This window comes from Alosa sapidissima, chromosome 6 (genome assembly GCF_018492685.1).
Source record: "Alosa sapidissima isolate fAloSap1 chromosome 6, fAloSap1.pri, whole genome shotgun sequence".
NCBI lineage: Eukaryota > Metazoa > Chordata > Actinopteri > Clupeiformes > Clupeidae > Alosa > Alosa sapidissima.
The window spans coordinates 31,919,071-31,940,678 of record NC_055962.1 but is presented as its reverse complement, the minus strand read 5'-3'; the positions used below and the strand labels follow the sequence as shown (position 1 = coordinate 31,940,678).

The 21,608-nt window shown below is 41.5% G+C and overlaps 2 protein-coding genes across 2 annotated transcripts in view; both read left to right on the top strand.

Moving 5' to 3' along the window:
* The first annotated feature begins 8,703 nt into the window (after nucleotides 1-8,703).
* Nucleotides 8,704-21,608, top strand: part of LOC121711282 (interferon-induced GTP-binding protein Mx2-like) — a 16,441-nt gene continuing 3,536 nt past the window's right edge. The window contains exons 1-7 of the mRNA XM_042094730.1: nucleotides 8,704-8,740; nucleotides 14,097-14,187; nucleotides 14,276-14,478; nucleotides 15,388-15,525; nucleotides 20,597-20,751; nucleotides 20,970-21,108; nucleotides 21,212-21,410. Coding sequence (XP_041950664.1) covers nucleotides 14,117-14,187; nucleotides 14,276-14,478; nucleotides 15,388-15,525; nucleotides 20,597-20,751; nucleotides 20,970-21,108; nucleotides 21,212-21,410 — 905 coding nt within the window. The 5' untranslated portion in view covers nucleotides 8,704-8,740; nucleotides 14,097-14,116. The remainder of the gene's footprint in view (nucleotides 8,741-14,096; nucleotides 14,188-14,275; nucleotides 14,479-15,387; nucleotides 15,526-20,596; nucleotides 20,752-20,969; nucleotides 21,109-21,211; nucleotides 21,411-21,608) is intronic.
* The window catches only part of LOC121711281 (interferon-induced GTP-binding protein Mx2-like), a 24,830-nt gene continuing 17,438 nt past the window's right edge, over nucleotides 14,217-21,608 (top strand). The window contains exon 1 of the mRNA XM_042094728.1: nucleotides 14,217-14,222. The gene's annotated coding sequence lies outside the window, so the exon portion shown is untranslated. The remainder of the gene's footprint in view (nucleotides 14,223-21,608) is intronic.

The following is a 21,608-nucleotide window of genomic DNA, read 5'->3' as shown; positions in this document are numbered from 1 at the left end:
CCTTGATAATATTTGTCAGTTTCCCGGCTTTGTTCGTGCATTGGTCAACTAAAAGTGTAGTAGCCTATATAGTACATCTACATGCAATATCTTTACAACAACAATGCCTAATTACGACCTATTAATTTGGAAAACCTTATACAGCCCTATAAAGGCTAAAGTTACCTTTAGTTTTGTTCCAATTTACCGTTGTGTATGGCTTTAAACAACGTGTGCGCTTTAACATCAGCCTATAAGCATTACTCCAGCTGCGCTAAGGTTTTGACAAGCACCACAAATTTGCCTACCTTGTAGCCCATCTGAAATAACTCCAAAACTTTGCTATGTTTCCTCCATCCTTTCGTTGTCTTCAAAAAACGTTTTATATCCATGATGGCCTTGAAGTCTTGAGTTTGTGAATTCGCTTAAATAAGCTTATTATGTGCTGTTAACCAGCAACCATAGACAGTAAAAGAAAGCAGCAAGTAGCCTTCGCTACAATTTCTGTAGTTGCTGCATCCATTCATTGTTATTCTCTCTCCTGCTCAAACAAAAGTTGTGCGTGCATTAAGTTGATGATAATGTGTTTACAAACTCTACTTTACATAAAATAAATATTGTAAATAGCCCACTGTCATGCAGTTAATGGGATACTGTGCAGAGTTGGAAAGTTAGGTCAACTTGGAAAGTGTTTCTAGTTGCCTGTTGGTAAGGTACAGCCGTAGCTTACACCTGCAGGAGCGCTTGCTTGGGCGCCTGTGTTGCGAACACATTTCCACGAATCACGGATGTGTTGATGACATAAATTAGGAAATATTAGAGGACTTAATGAGACGAACTGCATGTCGATTCCATTTAACCCAAATGCCCCAGCAGCAGCTCGGGAGAGGAGAGCTTATCTGACAGATCTGCATTGTCTACAGTGAGCTAATGTTAGATTACATTGCAAAAATATCACCATAAGCTCGTGATTCAGTGAGAGTGATCCCAAAACATCGGAAAGTGACATTTCTGTGTTACATTTTGTCAAGAGGAAAAATCAATAGCAAACTGTTCACAACTGACTATAGCACTGTGAACCGTTCCTGGTTGCGCCTGCAAATCTGCCATCATAATAGCAATCCGCTATGGAACAAGCATGCCTGTTGTTAAAGGGAATGTGAGATGACGCTCTGATTGGTTTATTGCACGTTACGCCCAAACCACACCCATGAATAATGTAGCTGCTACAGACCACCCCATTTTAGATTTGCGTCGGGCGCAACAGTCAATATTCCGCAGGTAAAATAGAGACAGCCCCCAAGATCCGCCCACAAATTTGCGCAAAGTCAATTTAAAGTGTTAAAGTGCGTGTGTGTGCAAGATAAAGCCCATGGTGTGTATTTGAAGGGTGTATTAGATACTCTCTTAGATTGTTGTTTTACTTTTCTCTCTTTTTCCAATATTTTGGTTATAGTCCTTAGATAGTTACATTCGTTTAGACTGCCTCTCCTTTAGGCCTATATTATGGAAACTATATGACATATTAGGCCTAAAGTGTGTTAACTTGTGCGCATTTACGTGATAGTCTATGATGTCATGTGCAGGTGCGGTGGATCGCGTACAAACCAGGTTGTCGGAATGGTATATGTTTATACTTCTCATCCAACCACAATCAAATTCACTCTATCCGGATGGCATGATTTATCTTTATCTAGTTTTTTTTTTTTGCTGAAATGAAATAGGAATAATTTTTAAATATAAATTTGAGCTGGCTAGGATAATCTATACCTGGAGCAGATTTGTTTGCATTGATGGTATATTCCAACAATAAGTCACCCTCTGTCAGTGTCAGGATACACATAGACTCAGGTCAACAGGATCCGTTCAAAGCATCAAAGTTATCTTTATTAGCAGAATTAGAGTCTCAGTCAAACTCACAGAAGATCAATCCAAAATGAACAGGGTATAAATGAGAGGCATCCAAAACACACAGAAGATCCAGAAGCAGCATAAAAGGAAATCCAAGAGTCCTTAACGTGAGTTCAAAAGCACAGAGGATACTGACTTAACTGAAGGAGCAAGAAAGTCCAGGATCAAGGGCAGAGTGTACTGGTGTGGCAGCCAAGGGCACCGAACTGAGTCTCTGGTGCAACAGCGACGAGGACAGACAGGCAGCACAGGTCTCAGCTGCTTAAAAGAGTTTGAGTAATCAGTATTCAGGGGAGAATGATACGACACAACTTTATTTGTCAGTTTGTGCTGAAATTCTTTTTGTATCTCTGGGCACCTCATTTAAGTATAGGAGGACAGCATACAAAGGACAGAAACAATACATGCATGTAGATATACATGTAGGACATAAAGCATCAACAGACAAACATGAAACAAAGGCACAAACGATAGTATCAAGCATGACAGAAGACAATATATTACAAAGATGCTACATCAGTACATCCAAACTTTCAACATTGCATCCATGGATAGATCTTAATGTTGCTGGTTTAACAAAAGGATTGATTAATGTATAAGAGTATCTGAGTCTGTTGCGCTTGAAAGAAGTAACTCTAAAGCCCCCGCTCCAGACTCTCCACCCTGGGTGGCAGGTCCTTCAGTGTCTTGGCCCCCAAACTCTGGAACTCCCTCCCCCAACCTCTTTGTGCCTGTCGTCCTCTTCCTTTCTTCAAAGCACATCTCAAGACCTTTCTGTTTAATGATCACTTTTCCACACCCAACACATAGTTCCATACAGATAACTTGTCTTTGTTGTATTGTTTTGTTTGTTTGTTATTGTGTTTCCCTGCCTTTGTCTCTGTTGTATTGTTTTGTTTGTTTGTTATTGTGTTTCCCTGCCTTCCTACTATGTAAAGCGACCTTGGGTTTGAGAAAGGCGCTAAATAAAATAAACATATTATTATTATTATTATAAAGCGCCTGTTTGAGGGCAGTAGCTGATATTCTCTGTGTAGAACATGTGAAGTGTCCGTGGAAATATATCTAGCCAGCCTGAGCATGCTCTTGTTGTGGGCTTCCTGGAAGAGGTGTACTACAGATAGCCCAATGATCTTTGAACAGATTTTAATTTGATGGTATAGTGTTGCTTTATCTTTGACTAGAAGGCTACTCAGCCAAACTGTGCTACAACTAGATGTACCACAGAGCGGTACAAAATATGACCGCCGCCCAGCACATTTTTATCACAAAAATAAGTCACGCTTGTCAAATTGTGTTCATTTCCTACTTTATTCGTTTTATGTGTGTTTGTAATTGAGTGTGTGCAGAGTGTGTGGTTGTTTTTGTGTACATGTGTTGTGTGTGTGTGTTTTTTTTTGTGTGTGTGTACGTGTGTTTGTGTATGTAGGTGTGTTTGTACTGTATGTGTGGGTGCATGTGTGTGAGGGTGTGTGTGTATGTGTGTTTATGTGTTTGTGCGTGTCGTGTGTGTGCATGTATGTGTGTGTGCATGTGTAGTGTGTGTGTGTTTAAGTGTCTTTGTGTGTGTGTGTGCATGTGTGTGTGTCTATGTACTGTATGTGTACATAAATAAAGCAAATCAGGGAACCACCTACTCTTTGCGATAAGTGCCATGGGATCTTTAACAACCATGGTGAGTCAGGACTTCAATTTAACATTCATGCAAAGGAAAACATCTCCTGCAGTACATTGTCCCGGTCACTGCAGTAGGACATTGGGATTAATATTTGTTTGGTGGCTTTTGGCCACAGGGAAGAGTGCCACCTACTGGCCAGCCACCAACACCACTTCCAGCAGGAACCTACTCTTCCAAGGAGGTTTCTTATCCAAGTACTAACTAAGCCTGCTTAGCTTCAGTAATTCAGCAAAGCAGGGTATCTGCTGGTCTGGCTGCTGGCTAAAAAACAAAGGGTGAAAGGCATATATGACTCTAACTGTCTCAATGAATTACATTATGCACACTCAATTCTCACTGGTATCTGCTAGACAACAAGTACCAAAACATGATTAGTTCATAGATTTCACATGTAAAATACATGTTATACAACCCCACCCCCATCTTGCCTGTTCATAATTCTGAGAAATTCTTGAATTGTGTGCATGTGTACGTGTTTATGTGTGTGTGTGTGTGTGTGTGTGTGTGTGCGTGCATGTGCTTGTGGGTGTGCCTGTGTACAGTATGTGTGCATGTGCATGCATGCGTACATATGTCTGTGTGTGTATGTGTCATACGTATGATTACTGTGAATGTATGTGTGTGTGAATATCTGTTTATGCACATGTGTGCATATGGAATGGGTTACCATGACACCTGGAGGCAAACATACGCAGAAATTGGTCATCCTAGCCCCTACGGTTCTCAAGATATTCACAGAAAACTCTGTTGGTGTATGGTTACTAAATGTACACATAAATTAATTAATTGTATGGCCCCTCATGAAGGGAATTTCACAAAACTTGGCATGCATTCAGAGGGTGTCATAATGATCCTACATGTACACTTCCAATTTTGTGCAGTTTTGACCATGTTAGGTCACAGATACCTGTGATTACAACACCTAATTTTAACTTTTTAATTTTTAACTAGGTGGCGCTATACATGAAATGTGTGGTTATGGAATGGGTTGACCTGGCCCCTTAAGATCAACATACAAAAAAAAGGTGGTCCTCCTAAACCCTACGGTTCTCAAGATAGTCACAGAAAACTGTGTCCGCCCTACCCTCCTTTCGGGGGTCCAGTCCAGCGGGGGGGCTACAGATCAAAACGAAAAATGATGGTTCCATGCTATCCATGTGGGGTTACATGCCCACCAAGTTTTGTGTACCCCGGTCTTTCAGTGTCCCGGGAATCATTGATGGAAATTTGGGCATGCGAAAAAGAAAAGAAAAAGAAGTCTGGGCTGTCCTGTCCAATTTATCAAACCATGTATGAAAGAGGGAGATTGGCCCTAGCCAACCAACCAGCTTTGAGTTGGATGCTTTGGACGAGGGCAATCAATTATACATTAAAACAAAAACAGTTATATTAGACCTACCGTTTTGTCCATACCGTTTTGTCCATACAGGCCTGGCTGGTTCTGACCTCTCGAAGGTATTCCGCTAGGTCGCTAGTGAGTTGGTCGGTCCGCATCTACAACAGTGTCCCCCTTGCCCATACAATGCACCTTTCCATTGTCTCTAGTCTGGGACAACCAACATAAAAATGATGCATTGTAAAGCCTTGCGCTGGTTAGTCTGGTGCGTTGCTATGTTGACTGGTGATACTGTATTTGCAGTCAGTAATTAGTAGTAGCCTAAAGTAACGGAGATCCTGATGGGGTTCTCAAAGACAGTGGATGGAAACTACACGCAGGTAACATCCCATTTTTTACAGTCAGGGAATGTTGGTTTACAACAACATATTGTAGCCTCAGTTAACACAGGTGAACGTATAGGCTCATGTGAGAAATATAGGCTACGCCTTGTTAACTGGTGATATCACAAGTTAATAGGCTAAACAAACACTGCAACGGTGTAATAACCTTTAAACTTCGGTTGTGTTTCGAAACACACAAAGGGTTCTTTTAAATAAGTATAGTATAAGTATATATACTCTTTTGATCCTGTGAGGGAAATTTGGTGTCTGCATTTAGACCAATCCGTGAATTAGTGAAACGCACTCAGCACACACTGAACACACAGTGAGGTGAAGCACACATTAATCCCGGCGCAGCGCTAACCAGTAGGCCACGGCTGCCCTTTTTTTTATAATGATGATTTTTTAAAATAAATAACGAAATTAGCAATAAACACTTGCACACAGCAGCGCTAGGCTTAACTATTCACATCAATAAACGACCCAAACAACCCAAAACCATTTCAATTTCCTTTTCTTTTCGGTCCCTAAATTCACCTAAAAATCCAAACTAAACTAAACTAAGGCTGAAGCCTTGATAATAATCTTAGCCTACTGTATATGAGAATTTGTATTTTGAAGTGTGCTCGTTTTGATGCAGAGCAGAGGTTTATCTTGAGGTAGGGTAGGCATACTGAGACATATGCCACTTCCTTACCTTGTAGACTACGATATTATCAACAAATAATAGGCACCTTGGATCGGAAGTCGAGCGTGAATCGGGCTAAAAACCCAGGCTACTAGCTTTCATGCCAGCAGCACATCGGGGAGTGCCAAAACCCAGGCTACTAGCTTTCATGCCAGCAGCACATCGGGGAGTGCCAAAACCCAGGCTACTAGCTTTCATGCCAGCAGCACATCGGGGGTTTACCAACATTCCACATACAACTAACTTGACATCAAGCTAAACTGGCATCCATTACACTCACCCTCCTAAACCTCACTCCCAATCCAGGTCACTGCCCCAATGTAACCTGCATTGTGTTGAACCTGCGCGGTTCAGCCCTGCACACGCCCGGAATCAAACCTGCGACAGCAGCAAACAGCAGCACCTCGGATCGAGCGCGCTGACAATGGAGCTAAAAGCCCACGCTAGCTTTCACACCAGCAGTACTCTTGAGTGTCTCTTGAGGCGTCTGGGAGTGAGGTCTACCCCCCCCACAGTTCTTTATTTTTTATTTACCGTAGTATGTGCAGGACTGAGTGGTGGTCATATTTTGTACATCTCATGTAATGGTGTTGCAAAACAATGGAATGGTACTTCCTGCATCCCATTGCCACACGCACACAAGAGAAACCACAGTGCAGAACTGACAACCAAAACATGAGAACTAGAACAGCTGAAAAAGGAAGTGGGCGAAATGGAGGTGAATAGTGAGAGGAGCAAGGGGGGCTGGTATCGCCATCTCACCTTACATTGTTCATTTGAGTGATTTTTCTCACTCAGCGCTGCCCATTCTAGAGGATGCATTTTGTGAAAATCTGGAAACTACCTCAGAACTGGAAACAGGAAGACATGCTTCCTTTGACAGGAGTTCTGAAATGAAAAGGCAGTTAATTTGACGTGATCTGAAATGTGAAATATGACATTAGGAAAAACCAAGCAAGTCAGAAGTGAATATCAGAGGAAGGGTCAGAGTAAATCAGCTAAGCCGACCACGTGGATTACACAGGTGACTTCTGTTCTGGGAACTATCGAAGCTCACAGTGGGATACAATGGTAAGCATCATAGTAACACCAAAAAAAATGGACCTTTCACAAATTCCACTCAATTTGATTCTATGTTATAGATCAGTGGTCGCCAACCCGTCGATCGACCGGTAGATCTTGAAGACTTGCCCTGTAGATCCCGAGAATAACAGGTGAACAGGTGATCAGGAACTGTCAGGAATTTGTTCTCCATTTGAAGAATGCAATGGATTATGTACGTGTACAGACAGCTACAGACACGGAGCGCATTTTAGGCCTTGGCCACATTACGGTTACTTTCACTTCCTAGAGTGCGCATGCATTACGTGAAAGATGCTTCATACCAAAACATTATCAAACATTATCAAATTTATCATGACGTGTTGTCACAAACACTTACTCCAATTAGAAAATCAAAACCAAAATCATATAAATAAAGACTATATTAAGTGTTGTTATCTCATTGATGCCTGTAGCCTATAAGGGGGTGGAGGATGTGATAGGCTATTTTTGACCTGATACATTTGCCTAAATGAAAGGCCTTACATTGGAAGTATTTTAGCTTTGATTCTCTTTTGATGCTTCATGATAGATCTTGTCTTTGTTCAGGGCGAAGTCAGGGATCTTGACCACTGTGTGTTCTCTGCGTGCTGAGTGTTTCGCTAATTCACAGATTGGGATAAAAGCAGAGACCACAAAATGGTCGAGGTTCGAACCGGCAACCCTCCGGTTACAAGTACGAAGCGCTAACCAGTAGGCCACGGCTGGCCCCCCAAAAAATCAATCCATACAGTAAAGTATACACATAAAGTATTTTCCATAATTCTGAAATCAAAACATATTTTGGAATCCACAGTAACACACCTACACAGGCCAAAATCCCTTCTGAGAGAAAGTTTCTTCCAGTAGCAGCAACTGGAATCCATGCATTTCCACTGAATTATTTTTGGAATCTGATCCCTTATCATACCTGTTCATTCTTACTAGTTGCTCGACTTATCGTGACTAAATTCATGATGGCTGCAAACGCTAAACTTCGTGAAGATACTGTCTGTATAAATCGTCTTGTAAGTAAACTACCAGTGCTTTTTCAAAGTTCTCAATGTCTCGTTTTAAATGTCAGGGCCCTCGGAAGTCTACCAATGAAGTGTGGAGATACATTGAGCCTTGTAAATGGGTGTAAAACAGTGATTTATTTGCATGGCTAGCCCGATGCCGAAGCACCACTATTGAAAAAGCTGTTGGTAGCATCGGCTAACTAGCGCCAGATTTTGGAGTGCAGGGGACAAGCCGAGATGGGCTATGAGACATACGTTCACACTCGGTATCATGTTTCAATACACTTTAGGTCAATATCACACCGGAATTCTCCTTTAAATAAGTATAGCGAACACATTTTTTTTGTAAATGAAGGTTTACTCAATTCCAAAGAATATTGAAAAATGTACAAATTAATAATATAGCCTACATCTACAAAGACAGACGTGTTATACTTGATTGGACCTGAACAACAAAGTGATAAAAACAGAACATGTTGTATTTGCATTATACGAGTGATTATGTGATTACCTGTCTTTCCCCTGCTTAGTGTGACCACAGAACACAGCACTGTTGACTCTGGAAATTCCTCACATTGTTCTTTCAATTTCAGTTCCAATAGTTCAGTCAGGTATATATGAGCTTGCAAAATAGACTGCACTCATTGAGTTTCCACAACTCACAGAAGTAAGGTAAGTCAGATGGGTTTTTTTCTTTTTGATACTGATAATAAAATAATTTGCCTGATTAATCATCAATATTTTCCATACAAATACTATTAGCATTTTATAGTGTTTTTTATAGTGTTACATACTAAAATAATCCAGTTTCCATTATGTTAACAATTTAATAACTTTTATAACAATTCTAGCTATTTTCTATAGTAAAAATACTGTTTGTATTATATTGATTAAGGGCCAATCTCATTTCTCTGTTTTACCCCTTCCCCTTAGTTTTGCGCGTTCACGTGAGAGGAAGGGCTATCCCAATTCTCTTTTGGATCAATGGGTAGGGCTAAGGGGAAGGGCTAGATACCCCTTAAAACCAAGCATTTTCGCGAGCTTACTTGAAACCGAGGGGTAAAGAGAAATACCCAACCTACACCGCTCACACCGGAAAAACAAGCACACCGAGAGATTCATTTATATGAAATGTTGCCATTAATAAGGATTAAGTGATTGATAGATTCCTTGGGTATCTCAAATCCTTAGGGTTATGAAATCATTTGTAAGTTTAATGATCAGTCACAGGAATTCTGCTTTGCCGTTGTTTGCAATTCATGTATCCCCCCTACCCAGGCGCGCGGGAACCTATTTTTGACCAGGGGTACTGAATAACAAAAATAATGGATGTCCGACGATTTCTCCCCTCCTGGACATGTTTCGGATTTTGACTGCTAAATACATCATTTTAGTGCGATGTGCGGGTGATAGAGAGAAGTTTTAGGGATCAATAAAGTATATCTATCTATCTATCTATCTATGTCCAGGGCAGCCACAAATTCCAATGTTCCGCGACATCACTCCGACTCCACTGCACCCACCCTAACCTCACAGAAGCCCACTTGACATCATTAGCCTATTTCAGTATAGCTAAGGAATATTACTTTTCTGATCGTCAAAACCACACCAGAGATGTTTGGCTTTAAATATAGGCTAATAATCAGGCTGCAATGATCTCGCAAATAATTCCTGAATAGCCTAAAGTGTGTCGTCTCCACAGCAAAAATGTGTCCTAATAATTTCTATCTGCGACTAGTGAAATGATTTCACTAGCTTTAATTGATTAATTTAGCAAAACTGTACAACACAATTAAAGTTTCTTTTAGCTTATCCATGCTTTTTTGAACGTGTAAATCGCATAGAATATGTAGGCCTATATCAATCGTAGGCCTACACACTTGATCGCTATCACCAGAGCCCGTTTACAGACATTCTCTGGCCATCACATAGCTGAAACCACGCTACGGTTCTTACAGTAGCGTAACTGACTCACGTTCACGTTGATCTCTATAACTGTTAATTTTTTGTAGCCTATATTCCAACCAATCCATAACCCTTTTTTGCTATTTGACTCATCATTTCACATACACAAATATAAATAATGACAGACAGCGAATTAGTAATTATTATGACCGCCGCGCAGCGAAGCGGCGGTCATATAGGTTTAGTCAGATTTTTTTTTTTTTTTTTTTTTCTTTTTCGCATGCCCAAATTTCCGTCAATGATTCCCGGGACACTGAAAGACCGGGGTACACGAAACTTGGTGGACATGTAACCCCACATGGATAGCATGGAACCATCGTTTTTCGTTTTGATCTGTAGCCCCCCCGCTGAATTGGACCCCCCAAAGGAGGGTAGGGCAGACACAGTTTTCTGTGAATATCTCGAAAACCGTAGGGTTTAGGAGGACCATTTTTTTTTTGTATGTTGATCTCAAGGGGCCATGTCAACCCATTCCATAACCACTCATTTCATGTATAGCGCCACCTAGTTAAACACAAAAAAGTAAAAATGAGGTGGTGTAATTGAAGGTATCTGTGACCTAACATAGCCAAAACTGCACGAAATTGGAAGTGTAGGATCATTATGACACCCTCTGTATGCACGCCAAGTTTTGTGGAATTCCGTTCATGGGGGGCCACACAATAAATTATTTTATGTTACTATACACCAACTGGCCTGTAGGTGGCCGGAGACAGTTTTCTGTGAATATCTCGAGAACCGTAGGGCCTAGGAGGTCCACCTTTTTTTTGTATGTTGGTCTTAAGGGGGCATGTCAACCCATCCCATTACCACTTATTTCATGTATAGCGCCACCTAGTTAAAAATTAAAAAGCAAAAAATTAGGTGTTTTCATCTCAATATCTCTGGCTGACAAGGTCAAAACTGCACGAAATTAAAAGTGTAGGATCATTATGACACCCTCTGAATGCATGCCAAGTTTTGTGTACTTTCGTTCTTGGGGGGCCTTACAATAAAATAATTTATGTGTACATTTAGTGACGTACACCAACAAGGATTCCCGGGACACTGAAAGACCGGGGTACACAAAACTTGGTGGGCATGTAACCCCACATGGATAGCATGGAACCATCGTTTTTCGTTTTGATCTGCAGCCCCCCCGCTGGACTGGACCCCCCGAAAGGAGGGTAGGGCAGACACAGTTCTCTGTGAATCTTTTATGGTATGTTGGTCTCAAGGGCCCACATCAACCTGGCTCATAATCACTCATTTGTGATTTGCCCCCCCCCCCCCCCCCCCCCGCCCCGGTCAAAAATGAAAATGCAATATTATTCTGCTTTAATCGCCCCTATCTTCAGTTAAGATGTTCAGAACTGCACCAAATTTTATGTGTATGATTGACCTGGCATTCTCTGGGGGTCTGGGGGTATGCCAAGTTTCGTAGAATTTCATCCATGGGGGGGCTAAAAAAAGGCCTCATTGGCCTGTAAATGGCGGTGCACACATATAAGCATGCACACACACAGGCACCCACATACTATCGGTATTAGAACGGCCGATACATAATTACAAATTCAATAGGATCAAAAGAAAGCCAAAATATTCATCATCATCATCATGGCTGCATTTTCAGTATTGGCGATAAGTAGTCGTTTGTCCACTAGATGGCGCATCGTTGCAGTGAGACGTAATTTTTTTGGAAGTTAAAAGTGGGTTGAAAAAATAATGGACACTTCCTACAAGGACTGTAATTTACCGCAGCGAACATCTAATAAGGACAGGACGATGTTCACATGAAGTGTAAGTGAGGATGAAGTGAGGATGTTTATCGGACATGCTTGGTTTTTACTGCAGGTACTTTAATCTTGTAATATCAATAAGGACCTAGGTAATGTTACCGTTAGCGTTGGTTGAGTGATGGAGGCATTTGATTGATTGCATTTGTAGAAAACTATAAATGCGGTTATACCAAGCAAATGTATAGCAGCACTGTTTGTATCTTTCGACTGTCATTTATTGCACGTGCTACAAAATCATTCTGTGCAATGGAAGATTTACCAACGTTACACTACACCGGTCTGATACAGTTTTGCCTATACATGCGTGAGACTGAGACGCCTGTTTATTTTGTTTTAAGTGCGTGCAGGGTGTGAGAGGGGAATCGATGTGCTTTGATTACAGCTTGGTAGTTGTAGTCTGTGAAATTAAAAAGCATGTGTGTGTGAAGTATCCAAACAATGACACCTTCATTTCATTATGGCTGCTTTAGCAAAACACCTTAAGCTACTGTGTAGTGGGTCCCATTTAGAAGTGGCTACTTCATTCGCGCTTTCCTTGACTCATGGAGCTGCGTGAATGTTATTACAACTTTTCGCCACGATATGACAGTTTAAGTCCGCTTGATACTGTAAGGCGTAAGCCATTGGTTTCCAAAGGAGATTTTATTTGTGTCGCCAGCATAGCCTATTGACAATTTATGTTGTAAATAGGCCTACCTTATAATCCCACCTGTAGCTTAGGGAAGCTAACAGCTTTCTATTAGAATCTAGTTTGTTAGTTACCGTTTTGTCATAACTCCCTGATGCATTTTTGCATTTAGAATAGCCAGAGCGTGTATATCTCAATCGGAAAATTAAACAATATCGGGTGCCTATGGACTAGGCTGGGTGAACCCAGCCTGATCTGCCCGCTATTTATTTTTTGATTTCTTAAAAGATTGAGCTTGGTCTGATGAAAGCCAGACTAGCCATGGACCTCAGTTAAACAATGCAAGGGAACATGAATCAGCCTATATTTGCACGAACAATAACGGACAAAAGCTCTTCAACTTTGGCCTGTTAAAATGTGTATGAACAGTCTAGCGACGCATTTCATCAAGGCCCATTTGGACATGTCAGTTATTTGCACCACTGGTTAGATGTAAAACAGCGTTTCGTTTCAGACTAGGCTACTGTTACTTAATTTGTGGATTAACAATAACGTTTCAGACTACTGTTACTTAATTTGTGCATTGACAATAAAGTATTACATGAACTAAAGATGACTAAAATCTTATGTAGAAGAAGAAACATTCACAAAAAATCCATCCATCCAAAAATGACCTTTGTTTTTGATAGCTGTTGAAAACGGCATGGAACTGACAGAGATGTTTTTGTTTATAAATACATAAAAAATAAAAAAAGAAATAAATAACATTATGCTGATACCTTTTGCTTTTCCCAAATACAATGTAGCCTACAGGTGTAAGTGACCTTTCATCAATCCAGTTGCAATGGATGAACTGTGATGAACTGCCCTACTTGTGATTGTTTAGAGATTTTAAAGGTTTTATAACAATGCTACATCTTCTTTGGCTATTCTACAATCTATTCACCTTTTCAGCACCAGTAGGCTACTTTCTGTGCAGCCGCACACACACACTCAGGCATGCCAAACAAGCATACACAAAAGTTTCAAGAGTGGGGGATGGAGTAAAATATGGAGACAAATTGAAGTGTGATTTATTTTCGCGGAATGGATGTACAGGACTGAGCGGCGGTCATATTGTGTACCGCTATGCGGTACATCTAGTTTAAAAATATAGGCTAGCCTATATAACAAATTTTAAAAATCTATCTCCTGCCAGCAGGGGGTGCTGCAGCACCCTCAGCACCCCCCTTCCAGCGCCCTTGCTACCAGGTGCATAATTCACTTCTAATTTCAAACAGAAAATGTTTAAATAGCATCATGTCATGACATGCTTCCATTTCCAAAGCAATGAAGGTTGTAAATACCGACTTAATATTATGCATATTATTGTTAATATTGTGCTATAAATGTAGCAATGCTAGAGTTTGTTTATCAGCCATAGTCTAGGCCTATGTAGACTCAATACCCTTAAAGTGACAGTGCACCATTTATACTAGTACTTCAAACTGGAACAAACAGTTCTGCTTAGGGCATCCAATTGGCCAGCAGTGGCACTGGATACAATGATTAAATTGAAATGGGTATGCAATGTATGAGTGTCATGTCTATTTCTATTCTGAGACTATTGTGCTTAATTCATTTGATCCCATTTGCGCTTGATATCTATGATAGCCATTTACCTACAGAGCAATGGACCAATGGAATCCAGTGGAAAGTGATGAGGATATGCCTACCATTACTCAAGAGAGAGCATGGAATAAGTATGTACTGTATTTAACTTACTCAGTAATACAGTGTAAAAAAGACTGCTTTTCATCCACATTTTAATGACATTTTCCTCCTTTATAGTTTCAATAAAGAGATGGAGGGAGTATTCCATAGCGATTTGAGTGAACGGGTTCGACCCTATCTAGACCTCATTGATTCACTGCGTATGATTGGAATCGATCAGGATCTGACTCTGCCTGCCATAGCTGTGATCGGAGACCAGAGCTCAGGGAAGAGCTCCGTGTTGGAGGCGCTGTCTGGAGTAGCTCTCCCCAGAGGCAGTGGTGAGTTTGTATTGACCCTTTCAACAATAAAAACAAAAACAATGCTTGAACGTTCTATTTGGGCCCCAATCTACTTCCTCTGCATTAAGATAACATATGGAATGTTAAAAAGGAAGTCTTGTGGGGCCAACTATGATGCTGATAATGGAACTCTCTTGAAAGGGTCTATTGCTTGCCCAGTTTTTATGAACACATACACTGCCAGTGTAACTCTTGCAGAGTGCTTTGAACATAGAATAGTCCGTTTTCTGCATAGATTAGGCCATCCATATTTGCATCAATATTCCATGTAGACTATGGTGTCAGGAGTGCACAATGAGTGCTCTCATAATGGTTTTCTTCATAATGTTTTTTTTTTTCATGAAAATTGGGTTAAAACCCCACATTTACAGGATAAAGTAGACAAAAGCAGAAGTAGGCCATACTCCCTGCGGTAGACTTTACCAGAAACAGCAGATAAAGAAGCAGAACTCACTACAAATCAGAAACGAAACACAATCAGTGTTAAGCCTTAGGCCACAGGGGGGAAATCACAGTGTGGAGTGTCAGGTGTCAGGTTTGGTGGGTATAGATTAACTACCTTTGTCCAGCAGCCTTCCAAAGTGTAATAATTGATAACTGAAAACTCCTGCACACTGTCTTTTTCACATGCAATATTAAATGAATAAGGTTATTTCACAAGGCACAAAAAATTGTAATATTTGATTGGTTGATTTAAAAGGAAAGTGTCATAATATAATACTTTTGATATAAATCTAAAAGCATTTTCCTTCCAGTGAATTAATTGAGAAATAAAATGTATTCAAAAATATACTTTGTGATCAAATTAAGATAAATTAAAAGTTATGATGAACATTCAACTTTCAGTCGCTATCATTTCATTATCAAAAATACCACATATTTCCTCAGGAATTGTGACTCGATGCCCGTTGATGCTGAAGTTGAGGAAGCTGAAGGGAGGTGTGCAGTGGAAGGCCATCATCTCCTACAAAGACACGAAAATTGAATTCACAGACCCCTCTCTGGCTGAGGACTATGTCAATGAGGGTAAGATAAAGGGTTTACAACACGGGGGAGCTCATCATCATGTAGATCATAGAATTGAGTCTGGAAACACTCAATTGCAGAGTGTAAAAAAGATTGGTATGGTGGCTTAGTGATACTGGCCCTCATTTATCAACCAAGCGTAGAAACCAGTGTAGATCTGAGCATAGAAATCATCTTACGACGGGGCTCACGTGTGATTCATGAAACTTTCCTATCATTCCAATTCCAGCATAAGAATAAACGTGTGTTGATAAATGTGGCGGTGTAATTTGAATATCACACCCATATACTCGTTTTAAAGGGCTCGCCCCTAGAATTTACGACATGGTATATGCATTATACGTCCAAAAGAGAAAGAGATGGTCCGTTCATGCCACCTGGGAATATTAGGGAGTGATTGCGTTGTTTTTCCCACGGCGAGTGTTCTTGCGCTTTGCTGTCAGAATGTGCGGAAAACATGGATGCCACAACAAAGGTTAAAACATATGCCCACTAATCTTAAATAAACAACTGTATTGATTAAACAAATGGTGTAAGACGCTTGTTAAAGAAGGAAATGCAGCTTTCAAGTGACAAAAACAGCAAATTCCCAAGCTCACATTAAGATGGATGAACTAAGAGCGAGGATACAGTTTCATAGAGACATCAGGGACTGTAACATTCTATGCTTTACTGAGACATGGCTAACTGAACTTGTACCGGACTGTGCCATCACTCCGGTGGAGTTTTTCTCTGCTGCTCGCTCTGACAGGACTGAGGAATCTGGAAAATCGAAAGGTGGCGGTGTTTGCATCATGACGAACAGCAAGTGGTGTGATCCTAGAAATGTCACCGTTCTCTCAAAGTCCTGCTCGCCTCATCTAGAACATCTAGCGATCGTCTGTCGACCCTTCTACCTGCCCCGTGAGTTTACTTCGGTAATATTCAACGCTGTCTACATTCCTCCACAAGCCAACACAGATGCTGCGGTTTCAGAATTGCAAGAAGTGTTAAATAGACAACACACGCACCCTGAAGCTGCGCTTATTGTGGCCGGTGATTTCAATCAAGTACATCTGAACCGGTCCATGCCTGAATTTATTCAACACATTCACTTCCCTACACGTGGTGACAACACACTGGATCACTGCTACACACAGTTCAAGAACAGTTACAAAGCGAAGTCTCTACCAGCTTTCGGAAAATCAGATCATGCCGCTGTTTTCCTACTGCCTATGTACAATCAGAGAAGTCGGACGGACCCCAGTGACGAAGGAGGTCAAGCGCTGGACTGACCAATCGGAAGCCAGGCTACAGGACGCCCTTAGCAACGTTGACTGGGAGATGTTCAAGACGAACTCTGCTGACATCAATGAGTTTACGGAAGTATCATTGAGTTACATCAATATGCTAACTGATTCCATCATCCCAACTGTAAAGATCCGAAGCTTCCCTAACCAGAAGCCATGGGTGGATAGAGAAGTGAGAACGGCATTAAAGACACGCACCATGACTTATAATGCTGGGCTTATTTCAGGGGATATGACGGATTACAAAGCAGCATCTTATAGTTTACGTAGAGCTATTAAAGATGCTAAGCGGCGCTATAGAGACAGAGTTGAAGCTGATTTCTTGGAGGGTGATCCAGCACGAGTGTGGAAAGGACTCCGAACCATCACTGGCTTTGAAAGAAAGTCCCCTCCTATGATGAATGTGAGTAAAGCCCTCCCTGATGAACTTAATGCTTTTTATGCTCGCTTTGACATGAAAAACACAGACTATCTTGCACTAGCTGCAGCATGTGAAGCAAATGAGGATGCACCTTTCTGTGTCTCTGAGGTCGATGTGAGCAATGCCTTTAGGAGGGTTAATTGTAGAAAAGCTGCTGGACCAGATGGAATTTCTAACAGGGTTTTGAAATCCTGCGCTGCTCAGTTAGCTCCTGTGTTCACTTATATCTTTAACACATCATTGGCTCAAGAGACAGTTCCTACTTGCCTCAAGCAGTCTGTTATTGTTCCAGTACCGAAAAACAAAAGTCCATCATGTCTGAATGACTACCGCCCAGTAGCCCTGACGTCTACAGTGATGAAGTGTTTTGAGAAGCTTGTGAAAAACATTATCTGCTCATCCCTCCCTGCCTCCTTCGACCCCCTCCAATTTGCTTACAGAGCCAACAGGTCTACAGAGGATGCCATCTCAAACCTCATGCACACCACCTTAACTCACCTGGAGGAGGGGAATGGGAATTATGTGAGGATGCTGTTCATTGACTTTAGTTCAGCATTCAACACGATAGTACCTCTCACCTTGGTCACAAAGATGAAGGCCTTAGGACTAAACACCACCCTGTGTCACTGGATATTTGACTTCCTCACCAACCGTTCACAAGTGGTTAGAGTGGGGGGTCTGACATCTGACTCATTAACCATCAGCACTGGTGCTCCCCAAGGCTGTGTTTTGAGTCCACTGCTGTACAACATCTACACACATGACTGCAAAGCCAACAGTAGTCATACCTCCATCATCAAGTTTGCAGATGACACAGTGATCTTGGGCCTGATTAGTAACAACAATGAACAGCTCTACTTGGATCAGGTTGATGAGGTGGCACAGTGGTGTCAATCTAACAGCTTGACACTGAATATCAATAAAACCAAGGAAATGGTAGTGGATTACAGAAGGCAGCAGCAGAACTACAGTTACCCCACTAATGATCAGCGGGCAACCTGTAGAGAGAGTCACAAGTTTTAAATACCTTGGTGTCCACATTACTGAAGACCTAACATGGACTGTTAACACTCAATATGTTCTGAAGAAGTCCAGACAACGACTCTACTTCCATCGTCAGCTAAGGAAATTCAAAGTTTCTACATCCATCATGAAGGCCTTCTACACTTCAGCGGTTGAGAGTGTTCTAACTGGTAGCATGGTATGGTATGGGAACTCCACAGTTAGAGATTGTAGTACTCTGCAGAGAGTAGTGCCCTTAGCTGAACGTACTATAAGAACTCAACTTCCTGCTCTACAAGATATCTATTCCAGAAGAGTACTCCTAAGAGCCCAAAAGATTCTGAAGGACTCTTCTCATCCTAACAATGGATTATTCCTACCGCTGAAATCAAGAAGACGCCTATGTAGTCACAAAGCCAGAACTGAGAGACTCAGGAGAAGTTTTTATCCCTAGGCCATCCGAACTCTGAACTCACAATATACTGACTTTGCACACATTCACTCTTCAGCACTCTCAAACATTTCCCAACTCTGAACTCACACTATACAGACTTTGCACTCATTCACTCCTCAGCACTCATGACCCCCCCCCCCCCCCCACACACACACACACACACACTTACAAGACTTTTAGCACTTTTACATCCCTCACCCTATGCTATAGACCTTTTATTATTTTCTTATTTCATCACACGTCAAAACACACACACACACACACACAAACACACACACACACGCACACACACACACATATCTGACTTTCTCCAACTTTTGCACATCTCCATAGAACTTTTTATTTATTATTTTTGATTTCTCCTCCATCTACCCATGTCCTTGATTGCCTAGCCTTTCTGCCCCCCCCACCCCACCCCCATCCCCAACACACACACAAAAAACACACACACTTACATCATCACTGTCATCACCTCACATACATACAGCACACTGCTTGCTACAGTAAGCCTCCTCTACATACTTGCTGCACACTGCCCCCCCCCCTCCCTACATACACAGCACATTGTCTTCAGGATCTTCTCCAACACACATCCTCTACATACTTACAGCACACTGCCCCCACCTACCCACACACACACTACACACACACACACACAGTCACTGCTACACTCCCCTCCCACCCACACACACATCTTCATCACTCACATACATCATACATACAGTACTCTGCTTGCAATAGTAAGTCCCTTCACCATACTTGCACTGCCCCCCCCCCCCCTCTCCCCTACATACACAGCACATTATTTCATCAGGAAGCTTCTCCAACACACATCCCCAACATACTTACAGCACACTGTCCCCCTCCCCCCCCCCAATACACAGCACATTGTCTCATGAGGAAGCTTCTCCAACACACATATTGCACACTGCCCTCTCCCCACATACACAGCACACTATCCCATCTCCCTTGTCATCCCCCCAACACACACACCAAGACCCCTGGCAGTTGGGTTAGCCCCTTGAGCCGTGGATCTGCCCAAGGTTTCTTCCTTGGTAAGGGAGTTTTTCCTTGCCCCTGTTGCTCTTGGGTGCTCCTTGTTGGTGCCTCCCCCCCCAATCCCAATCCTCCCCCACCTTTCTTATGCAGCCCTTGCCACTTAATCTACTAAACCCGTCTTCTACTGCACTTTTTACCCCCCCCCACTTTGCACAAATAGGCTGACACCAGACATAATTTCACTGCATTTCTTACTTCCAGTAACTATATGCATGTGACAATAAACTTCCTTGTATCCTTGTATCCTTGTAAATCGTTGGAAATTAACAATTGACAAATGAACAAACAAATGAATTCCCCCAGTTTCTCACCTCTTCTTCCCACATGAAGTGACGTGAATGATGATGTTTTCACTGACGTTAATTTATGACTGTTGCGCTTTCCAAAGAGAAAGTAATTCTCTCCGCATACAGTTGCCTATGGCTATCTTAAGCCATCAGATGTGTTAACATAACAGGCTACATTAAGGCAATAGGCTACAAATGTGCAGCAAAAGTTTCAGGTCCAAGATATTCCATGAATTCAACTCTTCAACTTTCCAATCCTCCACCGATTTACTGCTGCACCATGCTATTTGCCGCCCCCGTAGGCTACACGATTTGAGACATGACGTGAGATTCAAGCGTAGCCACCACTCACGTTCAAATTGATAAATGCCATGTAAACGTACACACGTTTAATAAATGAGGGCCAATAAGTGTGTGTTTTTTTTAATTGTTTTTATTATTTACAGAACCAGACATAAATTGATCATTTTGAACCTAACTTGTCAAACAGAGCAGGAATTAATGAGTTAAAGTGACAACGTTTAGAAACTCACAACCCCTTCTTCAATGTGTCCATCAGCCCAGAATGAGCTGGCTGGAGACGGCGTTGGGATCTGTGACGAGCTGATCAGTCTGGAGATCATGTCTCCTGATGTGTGTGACCTCACTCTGATTGATTTACCCGGCATTGCCCGAGTGCCTGTGAAAGGACAGCCTGAGGACATTGGAGACCAGGTGAGTGGATATAAATAAATCATATCCAATTGGCACACTGTTGAAATATCTTTTGTACACCGCTTCAAAGTGAAATATCTTTTGTACACCGCGAAAGTCTTCAAACTGAATGTCATTTTGAGACACAAGGCGTGTCCACTGATAACAGAATTAGCATAATGGATAAGAAATCGTTTACATCATATAAAATGAACTGCTAATTTTTGTCTTGTTTGTAGATTAAAAGCCTCATTCTCAGCTTTATTGAGAAGAGTGAAACAATAATCTTGGTGGTGGTTCCATGTAATGTTGACATAGCAACAACTGAAGCTCTCAGAATGGCCCAGGATGTAGATCCAGAAGGAAAAAGAACTTTGGGTAGGCTAAGACATGTTTTATCTGGTTGTAAGAAAAGCACTCTTCATATCCTCCCCAAAAGAAGTCTGTAATCTGAACATTTTCATTGAATGTGTGTTTACAGCTATTCTGACTAAGCCAGACCTCATAGATCGTGGCACAGAAAAGAATGTTTTGGATATTGTTAACAATCGTGTCATCCCACTGAGCAAAGGCTACATAGTTGTGAAATGCCGTGGTCAGCAGCAAATTCAGGACAAGATTCCTCTAGCCGAGGCCACCAGGATGGAGAGAGATTTCTTCAGACAACACAAGTATTTTAGGTAAATATTGACCTACTCTGCAAATCACATCTTGTCCTTTCGTTTGAAAACAACTTTCACTAGACTTGATGTTAGATTGTTAATGCTATAGTAAAATAATATGTGGATTGTATATTTTGTTTGTCTTTGTTATGTTTGAGCTAAAAACATTTTTTTTTGCTAAATTATATTGGTTACATTTTACTTGACAGCATCTAC